General features: G+C 35.5%; 1 protein-coding gene across 6 annotated transcripts in view; it reads left to right on the plus strand.

Moving 5' to 3' along the window:
• Window positions 1-19,877, plus strand: part of STAG2 (stromal antigen 2) — a 138,908-nt gene that overhangs the window by 52,231 nt on the left and 66,800 nt on the right. For all 6 annotated transcript variants that reach the window (XM_011279456.4, XM_019824250.2, XM_045051135.1 and 3 more), the window contains 3 exons: window positions 3,776-3,854; window positions 8,391-8,555; window positions 18,077-18,173. In XM_011279456.4, coding sequence (XP_011277758.1) covers window positions 3,776-3,854; window positions 8,391-8,555; window positions 18,077-18,173 — 341 coding nt within the window. The remainder of the gene's footprint in view (window positions 1-3,775; window positions 3,855-8,390; window positions 8,556-18,076; window positions 18,174-19,877) is intronic.

The following is a 19,877-nucleotide window of genomic DNA, read 5'->3' on the forward strand; positions in this document are numbered from 1 at the left end:
TATTCAACTTTTATTCTAACTACTTTTTAGTATTTGATGTAGGAAGGAATTTGAGCTACTGTATGTAATAGTAGTTTTCACACTAAGCTGCAGTTTCCTGAGGTGCCTCAGTGAAAAGTGAAACTTTAAACTGCCTTTGGATCCCTTTAACTTTACACACATATACACCATAGTATATTTGCTGTTGGAATTTTTATAAGACTTGATTTGAAAATAGTTTGGTTGCTAAAAATTGTGAAAACATTAGATAGATACCTTTGTACATAATGGTTGCCAGTGTCTACTTTTGATGCTGTATAGATTTTCATGTTTATTTATAAAAATTACAAATTTTTAATTTTAATTTTATTTTAGAGAGAGAAAGGGGGATCGCAAGCAGGGTAGAGGGGCAGAGGGAGGGAGAGAGAATCTTAAGCAGGCTCCATGCTCTGCGTGGAGCCAGACTCAGGGCTTCATCCCACAACCGTGGGATCATGACCTGAGCTGAAATCAAGAGTTGGATGCTCAACCGACTGAGCCACCCAGGCGCTCCTAGGTTTTCATTTTTGAAATAACTTTATTATTTTCAGTGGAGACTATGGGGGGGTCTACTGGGATGTTGCCAATATTTCAAAGTACGTTTTTTAATGTGACTTCAATCCCAGTGTTTATTAATTCTATTATAAGATTCTTGAGGGACATTTCTTATTTTTGTTTGAGGGAGGATATGGGATAGTCTTAGGAAAAAATAATTTTTGGTTTGACTATTGTAAAATTAGGAAATTTCTTAAATTGTTAATTAATATTGGAGCCAATTAAGACTGTTTATATTATAGGGGCATCTGAGTAACTCAGTCGGTTGAGCATCCGACTTCGGCTCAGGTCATGATCTCACAGTCTTTGAGTTCAAGCCCCGGGTCGGGCTCTGTGCTGACAGCTCAGAGCCTGGAGCCTGCTTCAGATTCTGTGCCTCCCTCTCTCTGCCCCTCTCCCACTCACACTCTCTCTCAAAAATGAATAAACGTAAAAAAAATTTAAAAAAAAGACTGTTCATATTATAAACTAGACTACTATTAGAATATCTCAAGTAATTAAGGACTGAAATAGGATAATGGATAAGTGGGAATTGTTGTGGAGGTAGAATAGCACTATTTGGTGGGGGATGAGATGGGAGCCAGGGTAAAGAGAAAGGAGTGGGTGGTTCAGTCATATGATAGATGACTCATGAAATTTCAAGCCACTAAAAGGTTAACCTCGTATGCTCCATAAACATACTAGCATAGGCTATTTTACCTAGGATAGGTGGTGGTGTTCTTTTGATCTTAAAAGCAGAGGAAAACACTGGAGGAAGACAGACTTTCAAGAATATTTCTTCTCTGGTTGGGGATATTTTAGACTCTTATCCTGATTACTCCAGATTTCTTCATAAGGTTTTCCAGTTTGTAATCAAACCTCTAGTGGCTCATTCTTTTAGTTGGGATAGCCTGGAGATGAGGATTAGGAGTGTAATTGAGCCTGTGATTACTCTGTGGCCATTGGAATATTGTGAAGACTAGTTATTGTTTGCAGATTTACTGCAGTTCCTGAGCTCTCTAAGAGAGATGGTGTCCCACAGATGTCTTGGGAAGGAAGAAGTATTATTTATATTCAGCAGATCCTTAAAAACATTTTTTTTTTGGCAAGACCATATAGGTATGTGGGGAGAATATTGTTGACAACAATCTTCCTAAGATGTAACAGGCATGAGTTTTTCAGGGTTAATATTATAGTAGTCGTTTAGGTTTTGGTGCATTAACTCTGGGAAATGGTATTTATTATAAGCCCTTTCCTCACAGCATTATAGGAGATAGTTAAGATTGCCACTATCTTCAGTACATTGTTTAGATTACTTTGTATCTGAGTGCTATAAATAGTAATTTTTTTCCCTGCTAGCACCTTAACCATTATTATACGTATGTAAAGTATTCCTACCTCATAGCCTCCGGACAACTGGTTATTGTGGCAATGAAAATGGAAATAAAAGAAATCTAGTTAGAGAAGACTAGCTTTAGAAAGATAGCTTTAAATTTTGATTGCATTTATTTTAAGCAAAACTGGTACGAGGTTTACATATTTGGAGTGGCAGACTTTTATCTTTTATGGGTGTGGCTCAATCCTAAAATCCATTATGACCCAAATTCCAAGTATGCCTTGGCTTAAGCATTTAAATGAGATTATGTTAGTACTATTTAGATACAGAGACCCATATTTACATATATATGAAGCATTACACATATGTATTTAAATTAGTCTTCTTCCTCATGTGTATGAAAATCCAGATAATACAAAACACCCCACCTTCTCCAAAATAAAGGACAACTTTACTTCTTGTACGAGAATGAAGAGACTTGAGAGATTTCATTCTTTCTTGCATATACATTGTTTGTAGATGAGAAGATTGAGAGATTGTCACTTGTTTAAGATCACACAGTTTCTTAGTACTAGAATCAGTTCTCCTGACTATATAGCTTACCACCTCTTTATTTCAAAAAGGATTTTGATCAATTAGCACACCTGTATTTCAAATGGTTTAGTTTGTAAAAATGTTTTATATATACCTTTCAGAAATACATGTTTTGTATAGTTATATTTGGATATACAAATATTTTTTGAGTGAGAGAGGAGTGGTCAGAGGATCCTTAATATTGCTAAAATTCCCTAATATTAAGTTCATCTAGTTCTTAGTGTTAAAATATAGTTTTCTGAGCACAATGGTGTTTCAATCAGAAAATGAAACCAGCCATTACAATAGAACACAATTCCTAGGGTTAAAATTTTGAGAACCATTGGTTTTGTTTTTGTATTTTGGTTAAAATTAACAAAATAAAAAATGTTTAGATATTTGTGTTTTAGATTATTGTTTTTGTAGTTATGTAATTTTATGTTTGGGAATGTGCTGTGGTATGATGCTTTGGGGAAGCATCTTCATTATATTTAATGAATAAGAATTAATTGAAAATAATTAATTGAAAAGAATAAATCAAACCTTTCTGTTAAAATATGGCAAAAATTATTAACTCCACCAATGTTTTTTGTTTTTTTTTTTTTTAATTTTTTTTTTCAACGTTTTTATTTATTTTTGGGACAGAGAGAGACAGAGCATGAACGGGGGAGGGGCAGAGAGAGAGGGAGACACAGAATCGGAAACAGGCTCCAGGCTCCGAGCCATCAGCCCAGAGCCTGACGCGGGGCTCGAACTCACAGACTGCGAGATCGTGACCTGGCTGAAGTCGGACGCTTAACCGACTGCACCACCCAGGCGCCCCTCCACCAATGTTTTTTAAAAAAGTTTTATTTATTTTTGAGAGACAGTGCGCAAGTGAGGGAGGGGCAGAGAGAGAGTGGGACACAGGATCTGAAGTGGGCTCTGCACTGAGAACATTGAGCCTGAGGTGGGCCTCCAACTCACAAGCTGTGAGATCATGTCTTGAGCTGAAGTCAGATGCTCAACTGACCGAGCCACCTAGGTGCCCTAAATTCCACCTGTATTTCTAAGGAAATGTTTTTGTTGTTTTTTTAAAGTTTATTTATTTATTTTGAGAGAGAACATGTATGCTGGAGGGGCAGAGATGGAGGGAAGGAGAGAATCCCAAACAGGCTCCCTGCTGTCAGCACAGAGCCCGATGTGGGACTCGATCCAGTGAACCATGAGATCATGACCTGAGCCGAGATCAAGAGATCAGATACTTAACCGACTGAGCCACCTAGATGCCCCTATAAGGAAAGTTTTAAATAATTGCTTATCTTTCTGTCACAGGGAGTCAGAAACACATTTTTCTTCTGACACAGATTTTGAAGACATTGAAGGAAAAAACCAAAAGCAAGGCAAAGGAAAGGTATGTATACAGACTATAACTTTATTTTGGTTCTTAAGGTCATTTGTACACACACACACACACACACACACACACACACACACACACACACAAATATAGTTTTAGTTGTATCTCAGATATTCTATTTTGTTTTTTTTTTTTTTTCATTTATTTATTTTGAAAGAGAGAAAGGCAGGGGGTCATTGTGGAGTGTGATGCAGGGCTTGAACTCATGAGCCATGAGATCATGACCTGAGTCCAAATCAAGAGTCAGACTGACTGACTCTTGCAGCCCCAGTCAGATAGATATTCTCTTTTAAAAATGCTTTTTTCCTGGATTGGTGTGGTAAACCTTCTGAACACATATGGTTTCTTTGGCTTCTAGGCCAAATATCTTTTTTTTTTTTTTTGTTTTTTTTTTGAGAGAGAGAAAATAAAAAGGGCAGCACAAGCAGGGAAGGGGCAGAGAGAGGGAGGGAGAGAGGGAGAGAGAGAATGAGAATCCCAAACAGGCTCTGTGCCATCAATGCAGAGCCCGATGCAGGACCTGATCCATGAACCATGGATCAAGAGTTGGGTGCTTAAAATCAAGAGTTGAATGCTTAACTGACTTAGTCACCGAGGTGCCCCTGGGTCAAATATCTTTTGATTATCTATTTCCACTACTGTAAAGTTGAAATTAATAACACATCACTGTTTCTTTTTTTAAAAAAAATTTATTATGTTTTTAATTTTAATTCTAGTATAGTTAACATACAGTATTACATTAGTGTTAGGTGTCAGTATAGTGATTCAGTGATTTTATACATTACTCAGTGCTCGTCATGGTAAATGTACTCTTTAATCCCCATTGCCTATTTCACCCATCCCTCCACATACCTCCCCTGTGGTAACCATCAGTTTGTTCTCTATAGTTACGAAGAGTCAGTTTCTTGGTTTGTCTCTCTCTTTTTCATTTGTTCACTTGTTTCTTAAATTCCGTATAGGAGTCAAATCATATGGTATTTGTCTTTCTCTGACAGACTTATTTCACTTAGCATTATACTCTCTAGCTCCATCTATGTTGTTGCAAATGCAAGATTTCATTCTTTTTTATGGCTGAGTAATATTCCATTGTATGTACACGCTACATTGTCTTTATCCATTCATCTATTGATGGACATCTGTTGATGTGCTGCTTCCATAATTTGGCTATTGGAAATAATACTGCAGTAAACATAGAGGTGCATATATCATTTTGAATTAGTGTTTTTGTGTTCTTTGGGTAAGTACCCAAATCGTTAGTGTGATTACTGGATCATAGGGTAGATCTAGCTTTAGTTTTTTGAGAAACTTACATACTGTTTTCCACAGTGGCTGCACCAGTTTGCCTTCCCACCAACAGTACACGAGGGCTCCTTTTTCTGCACATCCTTGCCAACACTTGTTTCCATTTCTAATAGATTCTTTTGTAAAGCACAGTATGCTAAACACAATGTAATATTTTGTTGGCTTTACACATGAGTAGTCAAATATAAAGCAAAGCAATAATAAGATGTTCTATTCTAAAGATGTAACCTATAACCAGTTCAAGTCTAATAGGTTACAGTTGACAAGAGTTTCACTCTTTATAAATAATGCCAAGGATAAAAACTAACAAAGTAAGGTTCTGAGTCAATAGAATGCAAGTTTAGAATATGAGTAGTTAGCCTGAGGGCTCTGGACAACTTGGTGAATGGGTGAATTATTTTGATGATTTGGAAAGTATACTTGACCCTGTGCATGTGTGTGAATACATTGTACAAAAGCTGATTCATTTTTGTTAACCATTTTCTTTCCCAAAATGAATTTTGGATTTATATTTTCTTATGACATATTAAAGTCTAAATAACAGAAATGTAAAATGAACAAAGTAACATTTCCCTATAAACCTATCATACAGAAGTAATGTATTAAACATTTTGATGAACATACTTTTTTTATACATATACCTGTCTATAAACATGCACGTAGAATTTTACTTAAATGGGTTTATACTATGCAGACTGCTTAATTTGCTTTTAAAACTCAATAGTATGTTGTCAGCAGCTTTCCTATCAGTGAATTTTTGCTGTAATTTCTAATGTTGTCAAGGCATCACATTTTATGTATGGAATATAATTTATTTAACTAGTCCTTGGAATATATTTTTAGAGTTCACATAATCCATGTTTCATAATTTCATATGCTTTTTTAGTCTGTTAAAAAGTGGAAGTTTTGAGACAGAAAAAGTGTGAATGAATAAAATGTTAACTCAGAACTATCCAAAGACAACTATAATTCTAGTGGGTAGTTTATGGTTTATTCATTATAAATCCATGTTTTCTTGTTCCACAAATATCTTGCAAAACTAAAAATCTGCTTTTGACTTTGATTTCATTTACAAGGTGGGATAAGACTAACAGTGGCATCTGAATAGAGGACTCCCCAAAGTTACTGTGCCACAGGTTAACTTTATATAAGCCACTGCTATGAGTGAGGTGTTAGGGGTCAGGTCAAGGATTTATTATAATAGTAACTTATGTTTTTTTTTTTTTTTAAGTTTATTTATTTTGAGAGAGAGAATACATGCGAGGGAGGGAGGGGCAGAGAGGTGGGGAGAGAATCCCTCAGATTCTGTCAGCACAGAGTCTGATGTGGGGCTCGATCTCAAACTGTGAGATGATGACCTGAGCTGAAATCAAGAGTCAGATGCTTAACTGACTGAGCCACCCAGTCACCCTGGTAACTACGTTTTGACACTATACTATGTATATCCCAAGCACTATGCTAATAATAATGTTTGTTTAACTAATTTAATATTTGAACCACCCTGTGGATTAGAAATCTTCCTTATTTTTATAGATAGGAAACTGTGGTCCAGAGAAGTCCAGTGCTTAAAGGATTTGAGCCCACATGTTGAAAGATGGTGCTCTTAATCCGCTGTAGTATGCTAGCTCATAGTCTTTCTTTAGAGATGTTTTTCATCTAGAAGATTGTACCCAGGTTAGCATGTTTATTTCTTGTACTTCCTGTGTTATCATTCCTTGCATGTTGTTTTCTAGCATAGCATATTCTTTGAACCGTTTTAATTGTACTAATTAGTTTTCCATACCAACAGGGAGTATTGAAGCATGTGATAGATAGATTGCAAATATATAGTTCCGTTTAATTAACATTAACATTTTATACTTTTCTAGTGTACTCCCGGTAGTTGATTTTTTTCTTTCACCCTTATCTGAAATCCTTCTACTGGGGACAATAACCTTTCATTCTACAATTAGTAATTAATGACTTAGTTTCACAAAGGCTGCGTCTCATTAAGCAAATAATGTAAGTTAACAAGTAATATATTTCAGTTGTTAGGAAGGAGTTTGAAGTAGTTATTATGAGTAGGGTGGTTTTGGACTCTTGAGGAAGGACCCTCTATGGAACAAAGTATAGACCCATACGGGCTGTCAGCAGAAATATATTTGTAGACCTGGCGGTAGATTGGGGGTTTGTAAACTATGACCTGTTTTTATACTGCCCATGAGCTAAGAATGGCTTTTATATTTTTAAAGGGTTATAAAAATAAACAAAGAACATGTGACAGAGATGGAATGTGGCTTGCAAAGCTTGAAATATTTACTGTCTGGTATTGTACAGAAAGTTTGCCGATCCTTGCTCTAGATCATAGAAACGTGTAGGTTGAAAAGAGACCTAGAAATCATCTATTCTAATCTGTAAAGATTTAATACAACTCTGACATTTTAGAAATGAGGACTCTGAGTTAGGGAATGACTTGCTTTTCTATAACAAGGTATAAAGGCCGTGGGAGGTATTTTATAACCGAGGCATGTAGGCAACCTTTTCACTGATTTATGAAGCCCCCAACCCCCCAATATTGACAGCTTCCTTATAAAGGTCCTTTGTTTCCCTAGTGTTCATTAACTGAATTTTCATGATAAATAAGTGTTGAGCTATCACCGGTTGTACAGAGGAACATGAGTTTTTAAATTTGAATTTGCCTTCACTTATCCAGAATGAGAATGAGGTTGATACACCTGTTCATCCTTTTTAGAATTCCTTTGTCAGTCCGCCACAATAATTTGTAAGACTAACAATAGAATTTAAAAGTTTGAACTAAATATGAGCTACTTACTTGATGAGGTGTTTTGTTATTCTTGCTGCCCACTCTAGTCTGCACCCTAAAGTATGCAACCCTATGAGTAGGCACAGTTTTATCCTCACTTTACCAATGAGAAAGTCTGCAGCGCAGTGTGGTTAAGTAACTTGCCCAATATCACTCAGCTGATAGGAGTAAGAATTTGGACCCATGCAGTCTGTCAGTCTGCAGAGACTGTGCTCCTAACTGCAACCTCATGTGAGGTGTCCGATAGGATAAGTAAACAAAATGATACCACAAAGAGGCTATCTCAACATACGTGTATGGCACGCCTCTTTAGGTCAGGTTTAGGCATGTTATAATTATATACCCTTTTAACTGCTTCTGCCGTAGCTTTGTTTTGAATTTTCAAGGATAATGATATAACTTACCCAACTTGTATTTTTATGCAGACTTGTAAAAAAGGCAAAAAGGGCCCAGGAGAAAAGGGCAAAAGTGGAAATGGAGGAGGAAAACCTCCTTCTGGTCCAAACCGAATGAATGGTCATCACCAACAGAATGGAGTGGAAAACATGATGTTGTTTGAAGTTGTTAAAATGGGCAAGAGTGCTATGCAGGTAATGTTTATCGTATTCATCCCAGTTCATTTGTACATTTTAAACTTTAGTGAGTTATATGAAATGCTGGAGATTTTGAATTGCATTTAAAAAATTTCTAACACTGCTTATAAGAAAAAAGCAATAAAGTCATCAAAACTAGGGATCTGTCCATTCAGACATAAGACCTTTAAGCTGTGTCTTGTCATTTTCTACTGCATTATTTTGTTCTCATGGTATATAATAAAAAATTCTTTGCTCAAAAAATATGCTGATGTAAACTATGAGGTTTTAATTTCCCCTGAATTTATGTGTCTACCATTAAAATATGAAGTCCTTTGCCCATGTAGAATTCTTGGTTGAGTGACCTAATATAATCACCATCCACTTTAGTGAATTGAATTACGTTGATCACTGTTATCTATTACACATTTTATTACTTGTGCTGTTTCTTAGCAGAAGAGTAAAAAGTGAGAGTCATATCCATGTCAAGTCATCCTAATTTTGTTTCTTCTGCATGATTTTGTGACGAGAAGAATTTAGGCTTTACATTGGAGACTAAACCTGTACTGTTTTAAAAAATTGAATAAACACTATACTCAAAGAAAATACATGCTTAATAAGGTTATTATTTGCTTTATAAAAGCTACAAGGAATCATTTTCAGAGAATTAATTTTAATCAAAAAAAAGTACACATGGATTGATTTTGGAGAACTAGCCACTTAAGCTTTGTGTTATTAAAAAGTAAATATAATTCTTGTTTATAAATATGGACTTAATATGTATGGTTTTGTAAGTAAATTTTAAGTATCAATTAGGACTAATAAACAGCATTTTTACATGTATAATAAAAATTGTGTGAGCTGTTAACAGTTGTACAGAGGAACATGATTTTTTAAATTTGAATTTGCCTTCACTTATTCATCTATGGTTTGCTTTTTATATAGTCGTGATGAGGGTATGGATTTTATTTCTTTAATGTTTTAAATGACTATTTCATATATACATTTGATATTTTAAAAAATAACATCTTAATTATATTACGGTGCTTGGTTTACTTAGTCGTTCCCTAATTTAAAAAGTTATCCCCCTCTCTTGTTCCCATGGTTTAATTTTATCAAAGAAATAAATTGTCTCAGTTACATCATATATACTATTTCATTACTTTCTTATTTTTATATTATACTTTTTTTCTATAATATTTTATTTTAAGCTGTTAAATGCATTAATCTTTTTTCTGGTATCTTTCATTTTTGTTAACATCAGAAGTCTCAACTTATATCCACAGCTAATTAGACTGTTCTAATTTTGTCTGGTCTATAGGGTTTTTGTTTAACTTTTTGGCTCATCAAAAATTTTTAATAGAAAATGTGAGGATTTCACTTTATATTTAATTTTTTTGTTAATGGTATCTCAGTGTTTAAAGAATGAACATTTTCTTTATTTTTGTGATTATGGTTTGTCACATATGAAGATTGTACCTCTATGCTATTTGTTTTTCTATTTCTAAAAGTGTTTTCACCCTTAAAAGTGGAATGTCCACAGTATCTCTCCATTGATTTCCCTGAATTGTCTTCTACCTCTAGTTTGTTTTGTGTACTCTTACTTGTGTTATCTTGGTAATACAAAATTTGATCAAGGAAGTCTCCTGTTTACAAGCTTCCAACAGTTCTTCCTTATCTAAAAGTTCCAGCCCAGATTTTTTTTTTATGGTGTGCTTGCTCTTCCCCAGCCACAGTATGTACTCTGCTTCCACCCTACCCAGCACTCCCACACCTTTCTTTTCGTTTTTTCCCTTTGCCTGGAATAGCCTTCTTTCTTTTCTTTTCTCCTTTTCTTTCTTCTTTTTTCTTTTCTTTACTCTTCTTTTTCTTTCTTTCTTTCTTTCTTTCTTTCTTTCTTTCTTTCTTTCTTTCTTTCTTTCTTTCGGTATCACATAAGATTGACTTAAATCATATGTCACTCTTTTGGGAAGCATTCACAGGCTCTGTCTCTTTCTTTCCTTGAATATATTTCTTACTCTCCTCTTTCCATTATAGCACTTAGTATATTGTAATATGGGTATGCATATGTCTGAAAATGCTTCTGGGTTATTAATTTCTTGATCAGGGACTGTGTATTATTATACATGAAAGTAAGTACAAGACAGGCCATTGGTTTTCAAATAGTTTTTATTTTAAAAAAGGAGGGATCATGCATGCCTATGCCCTTAGTTCTAGTAGATAATATATGTTGAATCTTATTGAATAGATTTTTAGCAAGTTACTTGATGATGAAAATTTTAAAATATTTTAATGTGTTAGCTTGTATTTATTACACCAGCCTTGTATTCCTAGTACAAATTTTATTTGATCTTTCTCAGTAACCTTTTAATGTGATGTGATCTTTTTGTAAGATTTCATTAAATATTTTTGTATCTTTATTAATGAAAATAGCCCTTGTTCACTTATCTGTTGCTGCATAACAAATCACTCCAAGCTTAATGATTTAAGAGAACAATCATTTTATTAGGCTTAATGATTCTGTGTTGGTCTAGAATTCAGATGGAACTAAATAGGGATGAAATTGTCTATGCTCCTATCCATGATGGCTGGGGGCCTTACCTGACACAGCTTTAATGCTTGGAGGTTACATAAACAGTTAGGGACTATAATCATCTGGAGGCTTCTTTATTGATGTTTGGTGTCTAGTCTGGAGTGACTTGAAGGCTGGGCACAGCTGGAACTGTTACCTGGAGTGTGCACAAATGGCTCTTGCATGTGGCTTGGGTTTCTTACATTATGGCTTCTGGGTTTGGATAGTGTCCTGAGCAGGAGCATCTAGTTCTCTAGTGCTCCAAGAACCCAATGCAGTTGAATGGTGTTCAGTGACTTACCTTTGGAAGCATCATTTTTACTGCCTTCAGTCCTAGATAAGAGAACATAGATAGACCCCACTTCTTACTGAAGAACAGCGTCCAACATTTTGGGCCATATTTTAAAGCTCCCACAGTCCTATAATATATTCTCTTGGCATTTATTAATTGTATCATATTTGGGAATAATCCTAAATGTGTTAAATTGATTTAGTTAACATACCTAAGCTGTTGTAAAGTACAGAAAAGGACTGAAATCTAGAAATTAGGTAAAATTGTAGAAGATTTCTTCTCATTCTCTGAGCCAGGTAGTTCTTAGATAATACTTCCTTTTTATTTTCTTTAATGTATATCAAATTGTACATATTTTATTCATTTAGTTTGTACCCAGGTTTTATATTTGTTGGTACAGAAGTTCAGTGTTTTCCCCTCTTGACATTTTGGTTCTTTTAGTAGCTCTTATTTTTCATCCTAATTTTTAAAGCTTGGTTTATTTAAAAATAATTTTCATCAGCTTTGTGGTTTCCTCTTCTGTCCCCCAAAGAATAAAGTGCTGCTTTATTTTTTTTAGCTCTGTCCTATTTACAGAAAATATAATGTTGAAACATACTTCACATACCATAAAATTCACCCTTTACAATGTAAATTCAGTGGTTTTTAGTATATTCACCGAGTTGTGTAGCCATCACCACAATCTAATTTTACAATAATTTAATTTTTTGTTTAATTTTTGTTTTTGAGAGAGCATGAGCGGGGGAGGGGCAGAAGGCGAGGTGGGCAGAGGATCGGAAGCGGGCTCTGTGGTGACTGCAGTGAGCCAAATGCATGGGTGGAACCCATGAACCTCAGGATCATGACCTGCACTGAAGTCAGAGGCTCAACCACCTGAGCTACCCAGGTGCCCCTAATTTTAAGATATTTTTAAAGAAAGAAACCTTGTGCCTCTTAGCAATCATTTTCTCTTCATCTGCCCCACATCTAGGCAACCACTAATTGACTTTTTATAAATTTGCCTATTCAGAACATTTCATATATATGATCCATTCAATATTTGGTCCTTTTTGAGTTTTTTCTTTGACTTAACATAATGTTTTCAAGGCTCATCCATATTGTATGTATCATAACCTCATTCTTTTTTATTGCCAAATATTCCATTTTGTTTATCCATTCATCTTTTGATGCACATTTTGTTTGTTTCCACTTTTTGGCTGTTGTGAATAATGCTGTTACAAGTATTGTACAGGTTTTTGTTTGAACATACATCTTCATTTTGCTTGGGTAATACATACCTAGGAGTTGAGTTGCAGGATCATATAGTAACTTTTTAACCATTTGAAAAGCTGCCAAACTATTTTTCCAAAGTGGCAGCACCGTTATATGTTCTTCACCAGCAGTGTTTTAGCATTCAGTTTCTCACATCCTTGCCAATACTTGTCACTGTCTGTATTTTTTATTATAGCCATCCTAGTGGGTATGAAGTGGTATCTTATACTTTTTATTTCCATTTCCTCGATGGCTAGTTACATTGAGCATCTTTTGATGAGCTAACAGCCATTTGTTTATCTTCTGTATAGAACTGTATTCAGAATCGTTGTCTATTTTTTAATGTTTATTTTTTTTGGGGGGGGGAGTGGAGGGTAGAGAGAGAGAGAGAGAGGGAGAGAAAGAGAAAATATGAATATCCCAAGCAGGCTCCACCCTGAACATGGAGCCTGATGTGGGGCTTGATCTTATGAATGTGAGATCATGACCTGAACTGAAAATCAAGAGTTGGATGCTTAACCCACTGAGCCATCCAGGTGCCCCTCTCTGTATTTTTAATTAGATTATTTGATGTTTAAAAATTATTAAATTGTAAGAAAAATTTTTTAATGTTTATTTTTGAGACACACACACACACACACACACACACACACACACACACACACACAGAGTGTGAGTGGGGAAGGATCAGGGAAAGAGGGAGACAGAATCTGAAGTAGGCTCCAGGCTCTGGGCTGTCAGCACAGAGCCTGACGCGGGGGGCTCACAAACTGTGAGATCATGACCTGAGCCGGAGTCGGCCGCTTAACCGACTGAGCCATTCAAGTGCCCTGTAAGAGTTCTTCAGATAGGCATACCTCAGAGATATTGTTGGTTTGGTTCTAAACCACTGCAGTAAAGCAAATAACACAATAAAGCAAGTCAGATGAATTTTTTGGTTTCCCAGTATGTATAAAAGTTATGTTTATACAGTACTGCGGTCTATTAAGTGTGCAACAGCATTATGTCTAAACTGTATATACTTTTTTCAGAATTTTAAAAAATATTTAAATGTTTTTAGAGAGAGTGCGAGTCAGGAAGATGGGCAGAGGGAGATAGAATCTTAAGTAGTCTCTATGCTGAGTGTGGAATCTGACGCGGGCTTGGACTCACAACCCTGGGATCATGAACTGAGCTGAAATCAAGAGTCGGATGCTCAGTTGCCTGAGCCACCCAGGCACCCCTTAACTGTATATACCTTAATTAAAAAATACTTTATTGCTGAAAAATGGTAATCATTATCTGAGCTTCTGGTGAGTTGCCGTCTTTTCGCTGGTAGAGGATCTGGCTTCAGTGTTGATTGATGGCTGCTCATGGATTGAGATGGTGGTTGCTGAAGTTTTGGGTGACTGTGATAATTTCTTAGAATAAGACAACAATGAAATTTGCCACATCAATAGACTGTTCCTTTCACAAATGATTTATTTGTAGCATGCAATACGGTTTGATAGCATTTTACCCACAGTAGAACTTCCAAAAATGAAGTCAATCTTCTCAAAACCTGCTGCTGCTTTATCATTTAAGTTGATATAATATTCTAAATCCTTTGTTGTCATTTCAACAATCTTCACAGCATCTTCACCTGGAGTAGATTCCATCTCAAGAAACCACTTTCTTTGATCGTCTATAAGAAGCATTCCTCATTCGTTAGAAGTTTTGTCATAGGATTTCAGCAATTCAGTCACATCTTTAGGCTCCATTTCCTCCTCCTCCTCCTCCTTTTTTTTTTTTTTTTTAATGTTTAAGGTGGGGGAAGGGGCAGAGAGAGAGAGAGAAAATATCCCAAGTAGGCTCCACACTGTCAGCACAGAGGCTGACGTGCGGCTAGATCTCACAAACTATGAGATCACAATCTGAGCTGAAATGAAGAGTCATATGTTTAACTGACTGAGCCATTCAGGGGCCCCTTCAGGCTCCATTTCTAATTTTAGTTCTTTTGCTATTTCTACCACATCTGCAGTCAAATTTCTACCACATCTACTGGAAGTGTTGAAGCCCTCAAAGTCAGCTATGAAGGTTACAATCAACAACTTCTAAACTCCTGTTATGTTGATATTTTGACTTCTTCCCATGGATCACAAATATTCTAAATGGCATATAGAATGATGAATCATTTACAGAAGGTATTCAGTGGACTTTGCTCATATACATCTGAGGAATCACCAACTATGGCAGCTATAGCCTTGTGAAACGTATTTCTTAAGAAGATTTGAAAGTTGAAATTTTCCTGATCCATGGGCTGCAGAATGGATTTTGTGTTAGTAGGCATGAAAATAACATGAATCTCCTATTGTACATTTCCATCAGAGCTCGTGGGTGACCAGGTGCTTTGTCAATAAGCAGTAATATTTTGAAAGGAATTTTTTTTCCTGAGCAGTAGGCCTCAAACGTGGGCTTCATATATTCAGTAAACCATGTTGGCAACAGGCTTTGTTGTTCCATTTATAGAGCACAGACATAGTAGATTCAGCGTAATTCTTAAGGGCCCTAGGATTTTTGGAATGGTAAATGAACATTGCCTTCAACTTAAAGTCACCAGCTGCATTAGTCCCTGACAGGAGGGTCAGTCTGTCCTTTGAAGCTGTGAAGACCAGCATTGACTTCTCTGTAGCTAGCTATGAAAGTCTAAGATGGCGTCTACTTCCATGATAAGGCTGTTTTGTTTACATTGGAAATTTATTGTTGAGTAGCTACCCTGGTTAATTATCTTAGCTAGTTTTCTGGATAATTTACTGCAGCTTCTACATCAGCATTTACTGCCTCACCTTGCACTTTGATGTGAAGGAGACACCTTCTTTCCTTAAACTTCATGAACCAACCTCTCCTAGCTTCAGTTTTCCTTCTGCATTTTCTTCACCTTTGCCAGCCTTTGTAAAATCGAAGAGAGTTGTGAGGCCTTACCCTGGGTTAGGCTTTGGCTTAAGGCACTTTTGTGGCTGGTTTGATTCTCTTATCCAGACCTGTAAAACTTTCTCCATATCAGCAATAAGACCGTTTCATTTTGTTGTCATCGTGTGTTCAGTGAACAACACATCATTTTCTGCAAGAATTTTTCCTTTTCATTTATAACTTGGCTATTTGGCTCAAGAGGCCTGCCTGTCTTTTGGCCTATCTCTGCTTTTGGCATGCCTTCCTTGTTAAGCTAATCATTTTTAGCTTTTAATTTAAAGGGAGAGATGTGCAACTCTTTCTTTCACTTAAACACTTGGAGGTCATTGTAGGGTTATTAATTGGCCTACTTTTAATACTAGTATGTCTCAAGGACTACACAGGTCTGAGGAGAGAGAGAGGTGAGGAAATCAGAGCACACACAGCATTTATTAAGTTCGCAGTCTTATATAGGCACGGTTTATGGTGCCCCATAACAACTACAATACTGACATAAAAGATCTCAGATTCCCATAACAAATATAATAATGAAAAAGTTTAAAATATTGAGAGAATTACCAAAATGTGACAGAGACCTAAAGTGAGCATGTGCTGTTGGATAAATGGCTCCAATAGACTTGCTTGACACATGGTTGCCACAAACTTTTGGTTTGTAAAAACAATACAACCCGCAAACAAAACAACCCGCGGTATCTGTGAAGTGCAATAACACAATATATGCTTCTATATTTTGAGTACAAATGCCTTACCAGATACATGACTTACAAATATTTTGCCCTATTCTGTGGATTGTCTTTTCTGATCCTTGATGGAGTCTTTTGAAATACAAAAGTTTTCAATGTAATTAAGTGAAATTCGTCATTTGTCTCTCATGCTTTTAGTCTAATATCTAGGAATAGTTTGCTTAACACACAGTTAAAGATTTACTTAGTTGCTTTATTGTTTTAGCTGTTACATTTTGGTCTTTGATCATTTTGAGTTAAGGTTTGTGTATGGTATGAGGTAGGGCCCAACTTCATTCTTCTGCATACAGATACCCAGTTTTGCCAGCACCATTTGTTGAAAAGCTAGTCTTCATTGAATTGTCTTGGCATCAAAAAAATCAAGTAACCATCAATATAAAAAAAAATAAATTTTTAGATTCTCATTTTTAGATTCTCATTTTTATTCCATTGATCGACACATTTATCCTTAAGCCAGTATTATCTTGATTACTGTAACTTTGTAGCAGGTTTTCAAAATCATGAAGTGTGAGTCCTCCAACTTTGTGTTTCTTTTTCAAGATTGTTGGACTATTCTAGGTCTCTTGAATTACCATAAGGATTTTAGGATCAGCTTTCCAATTTCTACTAAGAAGACAGCTAGGCTTTAAAAAAAGTTTTTTTTTTTTAATGTTGTTTACGTTTGAGAGAGAGAGTGCACAAGTGGGGGAGGGAGGGACACACACACACACACACACACACACACACACAGAATCCTAAGCAGGCTCCAGGCTCTGAGCTGTCAGCACTGAGCCCAGTGCAGGGCTCGAACTCAGGAACTGAGATCATGACCTGAGACGAAGTCGGACGCTTAACCGACTGAGCCACCCAGGTGCCCCATTTAATAGGGATTGTGTTGAGTCTGTAGATCTATTTGGAAAGTATTGTCATCTAATAATATTAAGTCTTCAGATCCATGAACTGTCCTACTTTCTTATGATGTTTATTTAGCCATCAATTTGCTTTTGTTATTAACATGGGACTATTAGTGCTCAGTGTTGAAAAAAAAAATTGTTTGGTGGTGCATTTTCTCATTGACCCAGCCATTCACATCTTTTAAAAGATTTTTGTTTTCGGGGCGCCTGGGTGGCGCAGTCGGTTAAGCGTCCGATTTCAGCCAGGTCACGATCTCGCGGTCCATGAGTTCGAGCCCTGCGTCGGGCTCTGGGCTGATGGCTCAGAGCCTGGAGCCTGTTTCCGATTCTGTGTCTCCCTCTCTCTCTGCCCCTCCCCCATTCATGCTCTGTCTCTCTCTGTCCTAAAAATGAATAAACGTTGGAAAAAAAAATTAAAAAATAAAAAGATTTTTGTTTTCATTTCATTGAAATGTTAATATTCAAGTGTTATTTATATTTACTACCATCTTTTAGTGAAAAAATATGGGTGTGATGTTTAATATTTTCTAGGATATCCTTAATGTCACTAAGAAGTAAGTAGTTACACTTTATAGAGTTGGGTCCCATAGTTTTCAGATTCCTTTTAATGCAGATTAAACAGAAGATCGATCATCATTCTGTGGCATCAGGTGATTATTTTATTGAATTCAGTTAAAATTTAATTTTAAATTTTAGTACACAAGTATGTATATATTAATTTGAAGTAATGGGATACCATTTAATGTTGAACCTTAATGACTTTAATCACACTTAATTCTTAGAACATTGCAAAAGCTGATTTTTTTTTTTTTTTGCATTAGCAAAAGTTAATTTTTCTTTAATTTCCTCCTCTGCTGTAGTCGGTGGTAGATGATTGGATAGAATCCTACAAGCATGACCGAGATATAGCACTTCTTGACCTCATCAACTTTTTTATTCAGTGTTCAGGCTGTAAAGGTAAGATACATTTATTTTGGAAGCAGCATGTTCTCAAATGATCTCTTTCTGTTCCACCTAAATATACATTAGTGCTTTACATGGAAAATAATGCCAAGATACTGAATTGTTTGCATTATAATCGTACAAAATGTTAAAGGAAAAAAGAGCAAAGAACAAAATAAGAAAGAAACTCTGTTGAGACCATTGTATTTATATGTGAAAGTTAACTAAAAACTTGGCAATTTATAATTATTATATTACTTTTATTAGATATATTTCCCACTTTCAGCATCTGGTTTTAGGAACAAAGAAATGGATTAAGAAGGGAGGAGGAAGATAATGAAGAGATACAGGTTCAAGTGGCAGGGAATTGTAAAGTGTAGGGAGTTTAAAAGTGCCATGAATAAGAGTAAGTAAGTAGGTAAGTAAGTAACTAAGTTAAGTAAGGTTTTGGTGAACTTTCTAGTTTTTTTTTTTTTTTTTTTCTCTAAAAAGTAGAGAAGTTTTGGAGTGGGGTTTTGTTGAAAAATTTTTTTCACTTTATTTAAAAAGATTTTGAAGTAGGAGTGAGGTAAATATAAAATACAGTAGTGTCTTCCCTGGGGCAAAAATACTTAGTGCAGACATTTGGCAGGGAGACAAAATTATGTAAGTTGGGGGGTGTCATACATCCTGATCTGGATCAGTAAATGATTCAGACAAAATCCTGGGCAGGTTAGGACCTATTTTGTTTCTCTGTAATACTTGGTCCGTCCTTGAAATTCTAGAAGGTGTCCAGGAAAATAAATGTTACAGAGTTTTCCAAGAGTATTACATTTTTTTTAAATGAAAGTGGTACCAAAAACAGGCATTAGTAATAAGTCAGGAGGAGGGATGTTTGCTTAAAAATAGATCTGAGAAGTTAAGATGTTAATGACAGATTTAAGTAAATCTGTAAAGAGAACCCAAAGAAGCACATTATTTATGTCTAATCCTTTAATTCTATAATAATACTTTAAAAGTACTATTATTGAAGTTGTAAAACAAGTCACGTTTTTTAAATGAGTTTTTACTTTTTTATTTTTATTTTTTAACTTTGAAAGTGACATTTTATTGAAAATAGAGTTTACATTCTTCTCACATTACTTTCTCTTCCAAGTAGCATAGGAGTAAAATCCTAATTCTCAAAATTACACTGCTCAGTGTAAAATTTAGATAATCTGTTTATATAAAGACTTCTTCAGTTAGGTTTTTAAAATATTTATTTTAATTTCAGTGTTGTTAACATGTAGTATTCTGTTATTTTCAGGTGTACAGTATAGTAATTCAGCAGTTCCTATGAACAAGTAATCTTTTAAGAAATGATACATTTTATTTGAGGTTGATCACAACATTCAGTGCAGCATGCATACTAGATATTATGTATGAGAGTCCAGATGGATAAAAAATTAACTTCTTGAGTCTTACCTGCATAATCTCATTAATGTGGTCAGTTTTGAGATTTTAAAAATTGTCTTTTTAGAGACTTTAAAACTTTAGAGTACAGAGTTGCCTAGTGTACTTCTCAGCTATAGGTAGCCACAAATCAGTATTACAGAATTCTGCAGACTCTGCTCAAGGGGTGTGTAGTAATGACAGAGTGATGAATCAGAATAACACTTTCCATAAATGAGATATATCAATATTATTTTTATTTTGTCTACGTCCAGTCTATTTTTCTGGAGTAGAAGAAATCAGGTATCT

The sequence above is a fragment of the Felis catus genome, chromosome X (genome assembly GCF_018350175.1).
Source record: "Felis catus isolate Fca126 chromosome X, F.catus_Fca126_mat1.0, whole genome shotgun sequence".
NCBI classification, from domain to species: domain Eukaryota; kingdom Metazoa; phylum Chordata; class Mammalia; order Carnivora; family Felidae; genus Felis; species Felis catus.